This window comes from Cuculus canorus, chromosome 1 (genome assembly GCF_017976375.1).
Source record: "Cuculus canorus isolate bCucCan1 chromosome 1, bCucCan1.pri, whole genome shotgun sequence".
Lineage (NCBI taxonomy): Eukaryota > Metazoa > Chordata > Aves > Cuculiformes > Cuculidae > Cuculus > Cuculus canorus.
Genome location: NC_071401.1, coordinates 176,737,228 through 176,753,940, shown reverse-complemented (window position 1 = coordinate 176,753,940; position 16,713 = coordinate 176,737,228). Strand labels below are relative to the sequence as shown.

At 38.2% G+C, this 16,713-nt stretch overlaps 1 protein-coding gene across 3 annotated transcripts; it reads left to right on the top strand.

Moving 5' to 3' along the window:
• The first annotated feature begins 35 nt into the window (after positions 1 to 35).
• IRAK4 (interleukin 1 receptor associated kinase 4) lies at positions 36 to 16,465 on the top strand. Of its 3 annotated transcripts, none has more exons than XM_054057430.1 (12): positions 36 to 84; positions 1,359 to 1,528; positions 2,519 to 2,664; positions 2,984 to 3,181; positions 3,844 to 4,004; positions 4,700 to 4,764; positions 5,320 to 5,434; positions 7,253 to 7,362; positions 9,850 to 10,033; positions 10,869 to 10,931; positions 12,707 to 12,865; positions 12,962 to 16,465. In XM_054057430.1, exons 2-12 carry the CDS (start codon positions 1,368 to 1,370, stop codon positions 12,992 to 12,994), a joined length of 1,395 nt encoding a protein of 464 aa, XP_053913405.1. In that variant the 5' UTR covers positions 36 to 84; positions 1,359 to 1,367; the 3' UTR covers positions 12,995 to 16,465. The 3 variants fall into 3 exon arrangements, with proteins under 3 accessions (XP_053913405.1, XP_053913401.1, XP_053913393.1); XM_054057426.1 differs by lacking the exon at positions 36 to 84 and adding an exon at positions 126 to 197; XM_054057418.1 differs by lacking the exon at positions 36 to 84 and adding an exon at positions 126 to 202.
• Positions 16,466 to 16,713: the final 248 nt, after the last annotated feature.

Genomic DNA, 16,713 nt, shown 5'->3' with positions numbered 1-16,713 from the left:
GTGCTGGAGGGGGCGGGGCTATGGGAGGAGAACGCTTCCGCCGGAATCGGCGGGGTGAAGGAGTCCTTCTCTCTTAAAGGGGAGGTGATGCTGCGGGAGGGCCGGAAGGGAAGAGGGGCGGGTTAGGTTGGATTGGATTGGATTGGATTGGATTGGGGGCGCTGCTGCCGAGAAGCGACGAGGCTCGGCGGTTCGGGGTGAGGTGAGGGGGGCGCGCTCGGCCGGGGAGGGAACGGGGTGAGGCAGCCGTGATGGGGGAGGGGGGGCAGGAGGAGCCGCGGTGGTGATACAGGAATCATAGTATCATAGAACAGTTTGGGTTGGAAGGGACCTTAAAGATCATCCAGTTCCAACCCCCCTGCCTTGGACAGGGACGCATCTCAGTAGATCGGGCTGCCCCAGGCCCCATCCAGCCTGGCCTTGAACATGGGGCATCCACAACTTCTCTGGGCAACCTGTGCCAGTGCCTCACCACCTCATTGTGAAGAAATTCCTCCTTATGTCTAGTCTAAATCTGCCCCTCTCCAGTTTATACCCATTGCCCCTCGTCCTATCACTACAAGCCTTTGTGAACAGTCCCTCGCCAGCTTTCTTGCAGCCCCTTCAGGTACTGGAAGGTCGCTATAAGATCTCCTCTGAGCCTACTCTTCTCCGGGCTGAACAAGCCAAACTCTCTCAGCCTGTCCTCATATGGGAGGTGCTCCAGCCTTGATCATCCTTGTAGCCTGCTCTGGACCTGTTCCAACAGCTCCGTATCCTTCTTATGTTGAGGAGTCTGGAACTGGACACAGTACTCCAGATGAGGTCTCACAGAGGAACAGAGGGGCAGAATCACCTCCTTTGACCTGCTGGCCACAATTCTTTTGATGCAGCCCAGGATATGGTTGGCCCTCTGGGCTGCAAGCACACATTGCCAGCTCATGTTGAGCTTCTCATCAACCAGCACCCCCAAGTCCTTCTCTGCAGGGCTGCTCTCAATCACATCATCAAGAAGTAGTTACTATTACAAAAAGTGGAGTATGTTTTAAGCTAAAGTAGAGTTAAGTTTCATGTAAGTAATTTTAATTTAAATGTATGCATGTAAGTGGGAAATATATTCTGTTCCAGCTCTTGTTTCGCTGCACATTATGGATGGAGATCACTCCCTTGTGTTGCCCAGGACTGATAAGGGACGTTTCCTTTCTAGAACTCAAAAATGAGTCTTAAAGAGTTTATTTTCCAGCATTTTAGGTATCAGTGGGGCAGGGCAGGGCAAGGCATGAAAGACAGCCGCTGCGATGTTGAGTCTGAGGTGTCCCTTTCTTGCCACAGCCCAACAGACCAACCCTCTTGGTAACAGTGCCATTTCTGTCCCTTAGGAGCCAAAGATGAGCAAGCCCGTGACGACTTCCACTTATGTGCGCTGCCTGAGCTATGGGCTCATGCGGCAGCTGGCAGACCTCATCGATCCGCAGGAAGGGTGGAAGAAGTTGGCAGTAGACATAACCAACCCATGCGGTGCAAGCAGATACAACCAGATGCACATAAGGTCCTATATACAAGTCACATGATGTACCCTTGTTAACTATTTAACATAAATGCCATTGTCCATCCCACACTGTTGTCCAACCCATTATTGTAATACACTGCAGTTTGCGTGTGAAGTGAGTAGGCAACTCCTACCTTTTACAGTACATTTCCTTAGGGAACTCAACGTAATTACTCCTAATTGGTCTGTAGTTAAGTTTTCAGACAGCTATAGCCAAAAAAAAATTGACTAAGGAAATTAGAATTAGAAAGTAGAATTAATTAGAGCTACAGACATACGTATTTTTAGTGATACAGCACCTGGCTGTGTAACTCTGTATCCTACAGACTAGTAAACATTGACTTCATTGTGCACCTTTGAACAAGAACAGCTCAAGAAACAACTGAACTGTAACTCCTAATTTGCTGTTCCAGAGACCTAAAACTAACAAGTTTAATTGAGAAGTAACAGGAGCAGTATTTTATTAAATTGATCTTGCTTGCAGGGCTTGCTGAATCGTTAAGCTATTTCAAAGGTTCTGTGATTTTAAATCTTCAGTGTACAGTCTTTCTAGCGATGTTAGCATTAAATCTTTTTCTGTTGTAATAACAGTCAGTAATGGATCTCAGTTGCTGCTTAATGCCCGTCTTAAGATACTCAAAATGTGATGCCAAATGAATGGAAAACCTTAATTTTTTCCTTCCATTTGACCTGGCTCTTACTTGACTTGTCTCATGCTGGCTTTCTTTCTGTTGATCCATGTGCTGATATGTGGCAGTTTCTGGGCAAAATGTTGAGGCCATCTATATATTTTTCCCTGACCATTTTTTCCCCATATTTCCCATATTTTTAACTTGAGTTTGGATTTTTTTTTTTAGATGAGTTTTCAGAAGATTTGCAAATAATTGTACAGTACAGTATGGTTCAGTACATTACTTTTTTTTTAATTTATTTCCCTTCATGATTCTCGAGGTCACTTTTTTTAATGTTGGTCTTAATTTATCTTTTAAGGAGATTTGAGGCATTTGTACCAATGGGAAAGAGCCCCACGTGTGAATTACTCTATGACTGGGGAACAACAAACTGTACTGTTGGTGATCTTGTGGATCTGCTGATTAGGAATCAGTTCCTAGCGCCAGCAAGCCTTTTGCTTCCAGGTAACTTTTACTCTTGTATGTTTTGTACTGTGTTTCCAGTTTTCTAAGAGGTTAAAGAGCTCCACGGTAATTTGAAAATGAGAAGGAATTAGGTCAAAACAACTAAATGTGGATGTATTTTCCATTATTTGTAGTAACAGTTTTATAGAAGCTGTTCAGTATGTTTCAAGTTTAAATAAGTCCTTCAGTTTACAGATAGTGGCAGAGTGTAACCTTCTCATCGTGCTTACATGTCTCGTAATCTTAGTAAATACTGGCATGAATGTTGTTTTTTCTGATTCCTGATATGGTTAACACTTTCTCCAAATTCTATTTTCAGAAGCTGTAAGGATGACAGAAGAAGTTACATTACCTCTTTCTTCACAGGAAACCTTACCTATACATGAGAAGCAACTGCCTGTACAAGAAAAAGAACTGGCATCTACAAAACCTATTTTAGTTCAAAGTACTGAGAAGCAAAATTCAGCTCCTTCCTATTTGAGTCAAGAAAATAGCAGCTCACAGTCTAGTAACACAGGTAGGCACTTAGTTTGTTAGAATGAAGTACAATCTTTTTTGCTGGTTTGTCCTTCACCTCTTATGAAATAAATCAGGAATGCATTAGAGTAATGACTATTCCCATCATCATGCATCTATAGGAAATGGTGTCTTGCTTTTGCTTTTATTCTGGGCAAGTGTGAATTTAGCCTGAGTAATGAGATGTCTGAGTTTCACCTTGTCACTAAGGCGGCTACTGTGGTGGAAAACATGACTTTTAATTAAATTGCAGTTTATTTTGTGTTACGCGTAATTAAATTGCCCTGTTTAGATACTGATTTTGTAGACTGTTTAGCATCTTGTGTTTTAAATCTGGATTTCACATATCAGAAATTACTAAGAACGTTGGAGAAAATATGATTAACAAAAGCATTACAGGAAAGTATATGGTTGGTCTATTCTTTCTTAAAGTTAGATTAGAAGGTTGCTACAGTGCTAGTTGCAAAGAAGATTGTGTAGCTACTTATACCATTTATCTACATTTTTTTCTGTTATCTTCATCACAATACTGGAATTGGGCTCTCCTCAGGATTTGCATGGTAGTGAGTTTTTGGTTTAACAGAACTGAAGCAGAGAATCTATTCAATGCACTTGTTCTTAAGTGAAAGCATAGTTGTGCTAAATGGCAAATGTGTCTTTCAGATTTCCGTAATTTTCAGTTTCATGAGTTGGAAAGTGTTACAAATCATTTTGATGCACGACCAGAATCCGCTGGAGGTAATAAACTGGGAGAAGGTGGCTTTGGCGTTGTGTTCAAAGGCTACATCAATGGCAGAAATGTGGCTGTCAAGAAGCTGATTGCTGTGAGTTGTCCTGGGTATTTTTCTTTTTAGCGACTGTGTACTTTATAGTATAGACTTGTCTATCTGTGGGAAGCGTTGAATGATACACTTCAGAAAGTGTCACTGTGTTAAACATTAGTTGGGTTGAGAACCTTATCCCGTGGTTCCATGAGTGGTACGAGTCAGCACAGTCACCAGAGGTGAGTGAAGTCTTGTCCTTTCTGTAACTCTCCTTTGAGTGGCGCAGGTGAGTTGTCTGGAAGAGCAGAGCTCCCCTAGATCGCCCCTCCCCTGTACACGAGAAGTGGCAGAAGGAAAGGGGTGCTAGGGAGGTTTCCCTTTCAGAATCAGATGCACAATTCACGAGCTAAATAGGTGTTGCCACAGAATGTTGATCTTCATAACCAATGATCTGTGTGAGTAATTAATTTTGTAGGAAGGAAGTGCTATTAGTGAACTGTAGTGAAATAAAATGGGTAAGTTGATTCCTGTGCTGAGACTGGATCCATTTGTCCAATAATATTGTGTTCCAAGAAGTTAAAAATCATGTCCTGATACTTTAATTTTTGAGTTGAGTAAAAAAAAAAGAAAAGAGTTAAGTAGTTGTTAAATGTAATGGACTTAAAAAAAGGCTTACAATTCCCTTTTTTTTTTGACAAACAACTATGCATTTTAATATGGTCATCAGTACTAATGTGAATTGCTTTCTTTTGTAGATGGTTGACGTTAGTGTGCAGGACTTGAAACAGCAATTTGATCAAGAAATAAAAATAATGGCAAAGTGAGTACAGTATTCTACAATGTCATTATAACCTTCTATGGAATCTAAGTTGACAGATAACACGTTCACTAATGTGATCCCTTATTTTTGTCTTTCTACCATAACTTATCGATTTTCATGTTAAATGAGAATGTTTTACAAACAACATGACTGTACAGGCATACCTTGGAAGTACTTGGGGTTTGGTTCCAGAGCACCACATTAAAGCGAGTCACGCAAATTTTTTGGTTTCCCAGTGGGTGAAAAAAGTTTCATTTACACAGTACTGTACGCTGTTAAGTGTGCAATAGCATTATGTCTAAAAAACCAATGTACATACCTTAATTATAAAATAGTTCGTTGCTGAAAAATGGTACAATAAAAATACAATATATGTGAAGCAGAATAAAAAGAAGTGTGGCTGTATTTTGTTATTTTTTTCAAGCGCCATTGCAGAAACCTGGCTATGTGCAGAGGGGCTGGAACAAGTAACTGGGGATCAAGTTCCTTCTGCCTTGTGTTTTCCTCAAATGTTGAGTCTTTCAGAGCATATATGAATAGAATTTTTTGCTCTAGGTGTCAGCATGAGAATCTGGTAGAATTGGTTGGTTTCTCAAGTGATGGTGCTCAGCCATGTCTGGTGTATGAATACATGCCCAACGGTTCATTGCTTGACAGACTTGCTTGTTTGGTAAGTAAGATCTTTTCCAGCTTCCAGTTGTCTTACTTTGCTAAAGTATAAGTATCTGTGAAATATCTTTGAAGCAGTACTGAGCTGTAATGGCCAAATGATGTTTTGCTGCTTCTGTCATTGGCATGTTCTCTGCTAGTTCTTGTGATTCTGTGTTGTGAAATTGCCCTTTGTGCGTTGTCCTTCTGGTAGTGGCTATAACACAATGTTCATAGTCTGCATATCTCTTTCCAAAGTGCCTAAAGAAATGGGAAATACATTTTTTTAAATTAGTATTTTGTTTAAATGTAATGCTTTCTTCTGTCTTGATCAAACAACGTGTCTTCTAGCCTTGCCCTTTAGTAAATAGTAAGTTGATTTGGTTTAGGTGAGGCAACTCTCTGTGTGAAGGACAAACAGTTGCTTGTTAGAGTGGTGCCAACAGTAAGCCAGACTTAACCTAGTAGATGAGTGTTCATCTTAGTTTGTTGAAGGAATTAAAAAATCTTCTTTATACTAAGCAAATGCAGCCTCTGAAGTTGTAATCTGGGGAACTTAAACTGGTGCTACTGCAACCCTGCCTTGCCTCCAGACATAAATGATCTTCCTGTTGTACTGGTTTAGGCATTTAGTAGTTAGAGAAAGAACTGGGTTAGGGAACTGATCTGTCTGAAAAACTACTTGGTGAAAAAAATCTTAAATGATGTTTCCTCTGCAAGGCTGCACTGATACTTCTACTAAACAGGAAAGAAGTGGTGTTAGGATGAGAATGAGTAGCAGTGGTTGGGGAAAGGACTGAATATGTTTGGGTTTGTTGATTTGCCTGCACATACATGCAATTTTTTAAATTTTTCTTTTACTGAATCGGTGCAGCAGAGAGATTAAGTTGCATTTAAGGTCGTGCAAGTTTATCTGTAGAAAGGAGCAGTGCTTGGCAAGGATGTATGTGAAAATGCTTATCTATGTAACTTTGGCCATTGTCATCAAGTGAGCTTAAGGATTGGTAGTAATTGAGAGCTGGAGTAGAAATAACTGAGCCCTTTACAAGAAACAGCCAAACTTATGATACAAATCATAGAGAATCTAAATGGGAATCTATAAATCAGAAAGAATCTTCTCCTGATAAAGCTAAATAGGAGAGGAATATGCTTACTGAATGTGTGTTTTTGCTGATAACTTCATTTTGTGACCTCACTGGATGTATTTGAAGCACAGACTCTTGCTTATGTCATTATCTTCTTGTTTGGACTTTGAGGAGCAGGCGAGGGAGGTGGTAGAATGACATGACGAGATACTCTAATCCTCTTCACTGATGAGATTAAGAAGTGGTTTTGAAATGCGGGATCCTCACTTCTAAGGCCTAGTTAAAGTAACATGAATTGAGCTAAGCTCTTGAGGTGGTAAACTAAAAAAATGCTTGAAAATCAAATCTCATTGTTAGTAAAAGCTCTTGCTTGCTTTGAATGATTTGGGTTAAAAGGTTCAGGTATCAGTGCTGGTATGAAGTGGAAGATGTGGTAGATACAGGTAGTTCTTTGTAGAGTAGCTGTCCTTGTAGGGTCACAGTTGAATATTAATTATCAAGAACACTTTTTGCAATGGATTAGTTAACCCAAGGCAAAAAATGCATAGGAAAAAAACCAAGTGTGACAAATGCATGTATTTCTGTCCAAGTACGTTAAGATGTGTGCTATTAGTCTTTTTAATTATGTACTTGAACACCACAAAATATAGCAAGAAGTTGATTTTGGATTGTAGGGGCTTTGCATGTTTTGTTTCATGTGGGCATATATATTAGATTTTCACCTTTCTACTTGCCTTGCTTCCTTCTTATTCAAGGACAACACTCCACCAATTTCTTGGAATACAAGATGTAAAATTGTTCAAGGTACAGCAAATGGCATCAACTATTTGCATGAAAATAGCCATATTCACAGAGATATTAAAAGGTAAAAGCTGCTGACTACCGCTGGCTGCATTTCCCTTTTTTGTTTTTCTTTTTTCTTTTTCCTTCTTCACCATGTTAAAATTATTTTAGAGAGAACAAACTGCAAGAAGCATTGTTTCAGTCAAGGGCACGGTATTTTCTGCAAGTGACATCCATCACCATAATCTTGTCTGTGCCACTAGGACATGACCAGTACAGACTTCTAAAGATAATTATGAGGCTGTTGTAATCTGTTACTATCTATCAAATAGTTACGTGAGTGCTGTGAGGACACACAGAAGTTCTGTTCTTTCACAACTGCTGCTAACGAAAAAGCTGCTGTTGGAGAACATAATGACTTTTAAATGGGGAATTTTTCAGATGAAAACCTACCTTTTTTTTCCCCTAGAGCATTTCTTCAGAGTGTCTTCTTTGATTTACTGCTGTTTCTTTTGAAGACAGTAAAATTACTTCACTCGGGTTTATGAAGTTCAGGGTTCTTCAAGGATAAAATATGTTCACTTGTTTGTTACAACAGATTTTTTTCCAGCTCAGAGAAGGTGGGGGGTTTGTTGTAGGGTTTGGGTTTTTTTCTGTTTTTATTTTCCCGATTACTTGATACATTTTGTGCATCTTTTTTTTTAAAGTACTGAAGCAGTCCAAATCTTTCAAGAAAAGCCCCAGATGCCTTACTCCTTCTGTGGGTTAAGAAGAAGCAACTGACTGATTTGTTCTCATGGTTGAATGTTTTAATAACTCTTTGGCTTCTGGCAAGTCTGTTAAATGTAGACCACTTTGGTTCTGTGACCTTCCAGCTTGTGAGGAACAAGCTTTTTCTTCAGCTGCCTCATAGAATGTGCTTGCTTCTTTGACAAATTATGTTTCTTCTTTCTTCCCTGCTTAAGCTTCTGGACAAGTGTAATGACTGAAGGGGATGCATTTTTAACCTTGCACTACTCTACCATTCTATCTGCTGTGAGTTGATCATATTATAGGATTGGGTTTTGTGTTGTCTTATTTTTTTCTTTTGTTTGGATTCTGTTTTGAAACCTCTTGCACTTGCAGCGTGAATAGTTCAATAAATTGGATTGGTGTTATTAATTGTGCTGCCATTCCCAGCTAAATCTTAGATGAAGAGACGTCTTAGAAGGTTCTGTCTTCGCTTTGCTGTGACGTGACAATACAGTTCATAACCGTAGAGTCACTAGAGCAGCTTCTGTATAGGCTAGAGGAGATATGATTGAACAGGGGTTCTCAGCATTGTCCATAGTTTTTTGGCTTGGTTATACCTGGGAAATACTTCTTTTGTCTCTTGAAGCTTGACAGTTGCAGTAAAACTTGCTTCTGTTGTGCTCTTTGTGGTGTATCAAAAAAGTGACCACTTTTTGCACTCGTTCCAAATTGATAAGAAGGTCAAATTTATTACATTGTGATCCTGTTCTTCCTTCTTTAAGAGGTTGACTTTAAATATGAAGCCAGTTGGTGGGTGGTGCTTTGACTAGTGTTTGGCCTTTTGTACTGGTCTTGTATTTAACACTATTTACAGAAGTTCTATGAACAAGTGTTGTAACTTAGATCTGTGTTGATTTTGTTGAGAGGGTTTGATAAGCAAAGGGGAAGTTAGAAATACAAGCTTCTATAACTGTTGTATCTGGCTATGTAATTTTTCTTATGGTTCCATTAAGGGGGTCAGAAAATGGGGAGGATTACAGAAATGTTAAATCAAGTGGTTCTAAAGTGGTTGCAAGTGCTACAGGTTTGAAACACAGTAGAAGATTTATGTGATAATTAATCCACTGAGTATTTTATGGAAGTGTTAAGGTCTTTTAGATGAGCTTCATTCTTCAGGGTTTTTTTAAGGGAATTAAAAGCTGGAGATCAAGTGGAAACACAGCACATATATTATTCCAGCATTGATAAGTTTTCTGTTTCTCTTCCAAGAGAAGAGTAAGAGTATTAGTATGCATTAGGCATGTGAATTTGTAATTGTTGACATAGTATTAAATAGGTATTAAAACCTGCTGTTATTAGTTCTGAGTAGAGATTTAGACATACTGTGATGCCATACCAGTTGATCAGAGCTAAGTATTCTCTATTATCCTTCCTGAAGAAAGGGTATACAAATGCAAAATATTGGTGTAACGTAATTGGTCTCTTGTAAGAAATTTTTATGTTTGAAGGATTTGAGGGGAAGGGGGGAGTGTTTGGGGTTTTTTCCCTTGTGTGAGTGTTTCATTTTTTAGTTTAATACATGCATGCACAAGAAAAATATGGATGGGTCCTGGCAGCCAGTTCTTGATTTATTTAGAGGAGTGAATTTTTAAATCAAGTGATTTCCAACAAAACTAACTCTACGTTTTTTGTTATATGGTTAACAAATAAATATCTTGATTTCAAGAAACAAAAATAGCAATTTGCAGTTGCTTACTAAAGAGTTGTTATTCTAAATACTGTACTGGTTTAGAAAATTATATGTTTGGGTTTTTTTTTCCCCTCCCCTCCACTCTAGTGCAAATATCTTACTAACTGATACGTATGTGCCCAAAATTTCTGACTTTGGACTTGCAAGAGCCTCTGTAACATTCACACGAACAATCTTGACTGAAAGAGTTGTTGGAACAGCAGCTTATATGGCTCCTGAAGCTCTGCGAGGAGAGGTAACACCTAAATCTGATATCTTCAGTTTTGGAGTGGTAAGTTGAATGTGGGAAGCAGTATATGACTTCTTTTGTAAACTATTAAAGCTTAGAAAATCAAAAATGTCTGAAATTATTTAATCTACTCTGATCTATCATTTCTCCTTTTCCCAAGAGATGTGCTCTTAAGATAGTGTTTCTAAACTTTGATTGGTTTAAAATCATTTGAATGTGTTGATTAAAAACGTTGAATTTGCTAATAATTACAATAATTATGTTACAATTCTAATTGGTGTGTCAAAGACTGGAGTAAAACAACATTCCAAGCTCTAACTAATGTAGTATGAAGTAATGTGGAACACTGCTTCTTCTTGCATAGTACTGCACAAAAATGTAACTCAAGAAAATGCTCCAAAATTGAGCGTGTTTTACTGTTTTTAAGCACCAAAAGTATGCTCTCCATGTGGGATTTGCCTTAAAGATAAGTTCAAAAAAGACATGAAAGGCAAGATGTTTGGGAGGATAGTGGATCCATTCTGAGTAGATTGAAGACCCTCATTGCTACCAATCCTTTCCATCATGGCATTTATTTTCATGAGGAGGCAGACCAGGTATTGGTCTGAATACTTGGGAAATCCTTCCATTTTGCTTTGAAGCAATATGGCGTAGAGTGAGAAAAACTTGCGCTGAAATTCATAAACCACACTGCTAATAACAGTTAATGGAAATAACGGTAAAAACAACAGCAACAGCAATCAATTGTATAGAAAGCTCTCTTTGGAGAACCATGGATCCTGTGAGCATTGTTTGAAACATGAAGGGTCATGGTTCCTTTTGCAGATGGATTATTCTGTGCTTTATTTTCTCTTCTAATTTTTTTTTTTCCCTCTAGGTCTTACTAGAAATAATAACAGGTCTTCCTCCAGTAGATGAAAACCGGGAGCCACAGCTACTGGTATTTTCCTTTTTATTTCTCCTCCTCCTGCTCCAGGATCACTTTATATGAAATCATAATTGTTTAACAAGTTCTGAGACAAACAAGTTAGTCATCAAAGTACTTAGTTAGGAGGAGGGCTCTTGTGCCAATGTTTCCTCAGTTGAGACTGAAATTTTTCTCTCTTGGCTGGTAAAAGCTTGTTCAGTCCCAAAGGTCGTCTCCTTTCAATCTGATACTATAATTCTCTGTTTGGTGCTGCTTCTTATTGCAATACCATTGTGCTTTATCAACGTACTCCTGCTACACCCAGATACCCTCATAGTTCCTCATTCACCAGAACATTTTAAAGTGTTCATCTCGTGTTTTTCTTGATGGTTCTTTGTACTTCTTACCATTCCTGTAATTTTCATCCTCTTCAATTTTACTAATAATTTGCAAATACCTTGTGTTTTTAACCTTAGGGAAGTTTGGAGTGTAAGGGCTTTTTTTCAGGGTGAGAGGTGTGTTGGATTTTGTTTTCTTTTTACTATTCAATGAGTAATTCAGTCTACTAATTAGGAAACCAGTATCTCGGAGTTCACTCTCTTGAATTACAAATCTCACAAGGCTGTTCTTAATTTAAGCTTTCTTTTAGCTTAAAATAAATTCTGAACTACTTAATCCAAGGTTTTCCTGGAATATTTTTACATAAAGACTTATTTACTAAGGTATGAAAGAACATTGAGGTTTGTATAGGTTTTGTTCCATACTATTTGACAGCAGATCACTTTCCTTCCACAGCTTTAGGAATAACTGTGTACTATGAATAGAGTTTTTTTCCCTCTTTTCCTTTTTCTTGCTCTTCTGGAGTAGCAATACTTATCCTTTTGAGCTGTCTAAAGACCTTGGAGAACTTGGTCCCCATCAAATTGAATCTTGAGTTTAGGGTTTTTTTGGAGCAGGCTTTCAGATGTAGGATATTTAAACGAGTATGAAGTATGATCTGACAGGTATAGTTTGTCTTTGTAATGTACTTTTCGTAGTGTAGAGATAATGGTCAGTGCAAGACAATGTGGCAACCTTAGCTTTGAAAATTTTGGGGTAATTGAATGTTAGTCAGCAGTTTCAGACTGATCCGTAGCGGAAGGCAGAAGGCCTGCCTCTACTCGCTGACTTTATTTCTTACTTCATTTGTCATGTTGACTTGTCTGGTATTCCGCAAACTATTTGTGATTACAGATAAAGCATTTCAAGTGTATTGGAGCTGGAGAGCTTTGGACTGAAATAGTCACATTTATTTCAGACTAGAAGTTTCCATCAGAATAGATACAGCAGCCACCAAGACTGGTGATAGAAGATTGATTTGCAGAAAGAGGCTTTATAAAGTTGATGAAAAAAGAAATTATTCATACTTAAGCTTGCATATTTGCGGCTCATTAAGTAAACAGAAATAGTTTATGTTGATGATGATGCTTTTCTTAAAAAGAGACAATACTAAGAAACTAAGCCCGGAACTGGCAGAACGTTAAAGCTGTGTGATGCAGCTTAAAGAAAATTGCTTTACAGTTTTGTGTTAACTCAATTAGAAATAATTTATAATAAAAATGTATAGTCCATCTATAGTCTCATAGGCTCTTTCTGCAGATACTGATGAATAATTATGCTGCTGAGCCATTGTCATCATTCTCTGTCTGGAAAAGTGGTTGAGAAAAGAAATGAACGCTCAAAAGCAAGTTTTTAAAGTATTAGCGTGGAATACATGAAGTTCAGCTGCTTACAATGTTATCTGCTCATGGGTTCAAATTCTCTTGTAGTTAAGTATCAAAGATGACATTGAGGATGAGGAAGCAACTATTGAGGATTACGTTGATGAAAAGATGAACGACTGGGATGCACTTTCAGTTCATAAAATATATTCAGTTGCTGATCAATGTCTGAATGAGAAAAAAAACAGAAGGCCAGACATTAAGACGGTGTGTAGCTTTTCAGCTAAAAGTCTTATTTTGAGTGTGTGTGTGTGTGTATGGTTACAGTATCAGTTATTTATATTTCTGTCTGTTCTTTTGCAGGTCCTACAGCATCTACAAGAGATAAAAACTTGATACATGTTTTTTCTGATATACAAATGGTTTTGAAATGCAGTAGACACCATTAGCAAATATTTTATTAGCATTTAGTGCAACATTATCAGCTTTTCTGCTTTGTGGAACTTTCTGGTTTGCATATATGGTGTGCTCTTGGCCTGTCACCATCGCTCTGTTAATAGTAACTGAGCAGCCTTTTCACATTTCCTTACCAGCTGAGCCCTCAACATGAGAACTTATTTTGTGTTAACAAATTGCAGTACTGGTATGTCTTCTCCACAGCTTTGTAAATTTCCATGTTAGAATCTATTTGATTCTTTTGATTTCCAGGTATCAGTTATGTCTACTGTAAAGACATATGGCACTAACAGGGTAGAGTGTTTTTACTGTACGTTGTCTTCTTGACCAGGTATACGAGAACTTTTTCTACTTAATAGATACAAATGACACTTTGTGTTGTCTTTTGGGGAAGAGATGATAGTAGTACTCATTTAAAACAAACTTTATTTAGCATTCCAACTCGAGAGTTCATATTAGTTTGAATGGACTGGTAGTGTTTGTGAAGTGTTTGTGAATTTAAAGATTTTTCAGAAAGACTTCTCAGGATTAATTTTAGTCAAATAAATGCCACAAGGCACATTCTAGGTTGGTGTGGAGGTTTTTGTTTCAAAAATAATTATCTTGCAACACAAATGCATATGGCCTCTTCCGGTGAACTGTACATGATGACAAACCACTTAAGTTTTGTTTAAGTTCTGGATTATAAACACAGATAGTATATTTTGTTAAAGGGGACAGAATAATAATTCTAAGATGAATTCTACGTTTTCCTTAGTCAAATAATGAAGTTCTTTAGGAAAAAAAAAAAAGTATGTGTCTGTATATTAATAAATAAATATTAAAATGCATTTTTAAAAAAGCAACATGTAAAGCTTTCTAAAATAGATATATTGACAGATCAAAGCAGCCTAAATGGAATGAAGGTGCCTAGTATGATTCCAGATACTTTGGACTAAGTAGGTATAAAAGTACTACTGTTGTAAATAAAAGAGGTTATTTTCATATAAACCTTTTCTGCAGCTCATGAACTTTTTTTTGACAGCTTAATGGTAGGGAAATCAGGCTTACAGCTAAATTTGAAATTCCAAGATTATCAAAGAATAAGGAAACTCTGAGAAATAATCTGCCTGCATTCACATATATATGTATATATAATTGTAGAAAGTATGTGATTTCTAAGTCTTGTATTTACGACATTAGGTCTCTGGCTATTAACTTGTTCTGTATTGTCTTTTAAAACTGGTAGTTTAATTTAGAAACAGATATCCACCTAAACAGTCTTCAGTTTTATTGAGTGTAAACTCTAAAAAGCTGTTAACAAATACTCTGCATTACCATTACAGATTATTATTTCTGCTATTAAAACTTTGAGCCTTGAAAACAATAGTCATTTTATGTTGCTTGCATTTCTCATAATAACATTATGCTAACCTCACTGCATGGAGTAGAACTATACAGCTCTCCACCTGGGCTTGTGGAGAAAAAAGCTGTTATAATCCTAAATCGGAATAAAAACTGCTTAAGTCATTCTTCAGTTTTAAACATCTCCTTCAGCTGTTCCATGAAGGTTTCTTATTAGCTCACGTCTGCTTTTTACTGTTCCTTGGAGCTAGAATACATCCTGAAGTGTGTTTGATGTAGTAACTCACCAGCAGCGCTGTTCTACCTCTCTGGTGCAGTAGAACTATTTGTGTTATGGCTGTCTAAGTATTAGAAAGTATTCATCTAAGTATTAGAAGACTCTTCGCTGTAAGCACATGCGTGTCTGTTCTGCCATAGCAGACTGACTATTTGCAGTGCTGCTGTTGGCCCCTTGGTCTTGGCATTTCCCTCACTGAAAATGCAGCAGGTTAGCTACCCTTTCATAAAAGAAAAAAAAACCAACAGAACTCTTTATTCGATTGAGATGTTAGGTAATCGGGTAAAGCCAGCTGACTTCTGGGGGAACTTCAAAAAGCAAACCCAAACATAGGGTGCAAGGAGGAGGAACTTCCTTTTTCCCCACCCCGGATTTTTTTTTGAGGTCTTCATACAGTAAAGTTAGCAGCTATAGACCCTGACAAATGGTAAGAGTAGCTGACTTCTATTATTTCATATATTCCCTGCAAAAATATTAATCTATCCTAGAATCCACACTGATTTGTATTCCTTATTATTGTAAAGTTTTCCAGGACACTGATTGGCAACTTGAGTCATTCAGATTCTTTGTGAGTAAAGGGATGAACTAGTTCCATAGAACTGGAGGTGAGAGAAAAATTGGTACAGTTCCTGCCTAATGGAGAGCTCTGCATGGGAGATGTTCTTGGGATAGTCAGGGCTGAGATGACTGGCCTTCATCCCCTCTCCTCAGGGAAGATGCTGTGGAGGGCAGCTGAGGATCACTATTGTCAGCAAAAGAGCCAATGTTTTGCATGTTAAGGAACAAGGGAACTGTAACATAAAGCAGTTTAGTCACCTCCAGAAGGATGCATAAATGAAAAGTAGCAAAAGTGATATATTGTAGATCCAAACTAGAAGGAAACAGCAGGATAAAAGCAAATACTAATGAGCCACAGAAAACTCTGCTAAGGAAACCTCTTAGAAAGAGCAGTAGTTCTCCCCTTGGCTTCAGCAGGATGTAACAGAATGGCTGATGTGAATCTGAAGAGAGGTGCCTGCAGAGCCCTCGAACCAGGACATGAGCCGTTCGTGGTGGCTGCTGAGGGAAGGATGCAGGAACAGGACATCTCTATGTGTGCACGTACTGCACTGGAATATGGTGGCTTTGCACAGCTTCCAGCTCCTTAAGTTTGGAAAGGATGCAAGGTCTTCTGTTAGTTACTGATTGGATCAGTTTGTTCAGTTGCCTTTGAGCCAACGTACCTTTTAACAGGCACAGTACTTCATATTATCAAAACAAAGACTTCCCTTATCTTTGTATGTGGGCTGCCCAGCTGAGACTTGACACCCACTGACCAAAACGCAAAAAAAACTACTTCTGATATTCATGGTCACACGAGGACGTGGCCCATTCCCTCCTCTTACCTTGCTTCTGCTTCTCTTACAGGAATAGCTTTCTTCCTATAGAGCATTTTGCATTAAAATTATTCTATTGAATCCTAGCCCAACACATCTTCAAATTTCCTTCTTTCAACTGCAAAATTCCTGTATCGCTGATTTTCCCATGGGGATTCTTGGCAGGACAGTTAAAAGAACAGCCAAGCCACTTAATGTTCTTTTCAGCTTGAATTTTGCAGGAAACTTCTTCCACTTCAGAGAAAAAAAAAAGCATTAATGAACAATATCATCTGAGTTGTTCTTACTACCTCATGCTAAGCAAGTAACAACAGACTGAACTGTTAAGTCACTGATCAACTACTTCATCATTTTAAAAGGACAGAACTTTTTGAGGTGCCTTATTATTGAAAATGTAAAAACCTCAAGCATGAAAACACACTTCAGTCCTGCTATGGAGGCCTTTGTGCTGCTTCCATAAGGCAACAGAAAAGTAGCTGTTTCTAACTAAGAATTCCTGGGTTTTGCTGCTGCAGAAAAATCAGTTTCTGACACCCCCCCTTCTTACCCTGCAACTGCTTGTTGCCTTCTTGTCTCGCAGGAACCACCTGTTACTTACTTACTTACACATCACGATGTCACAATATTAAAGAGATTATCAAATGATTCAGACAACATAAAAA

Excerpts from the sequence above, each read along its gene's own strand:
- IRAK4 (XM_054057430.1), top strand. The coding sequence starts at position 1,368 with ATGAGCAAGCCCGTGACGACTTCCACTTATGTGCGCTGCCTGAGCTAT. Across the intron at positions 5,435-7,252 it reads TTGACAGACTTGCTTGTTTG|GACAACACTCCACCAATTTC; the intron begins GTAAGTAAGATC and ends TTCTTATTCAAG. Across the intron at positions 12,866-12,961 it reads GAAGGCCAGACATTAAGACG|GTCCTACAGCATCTACAAGA; the intron begins GTGTGTAGCTTT and ends GTTCTTTTGCAG.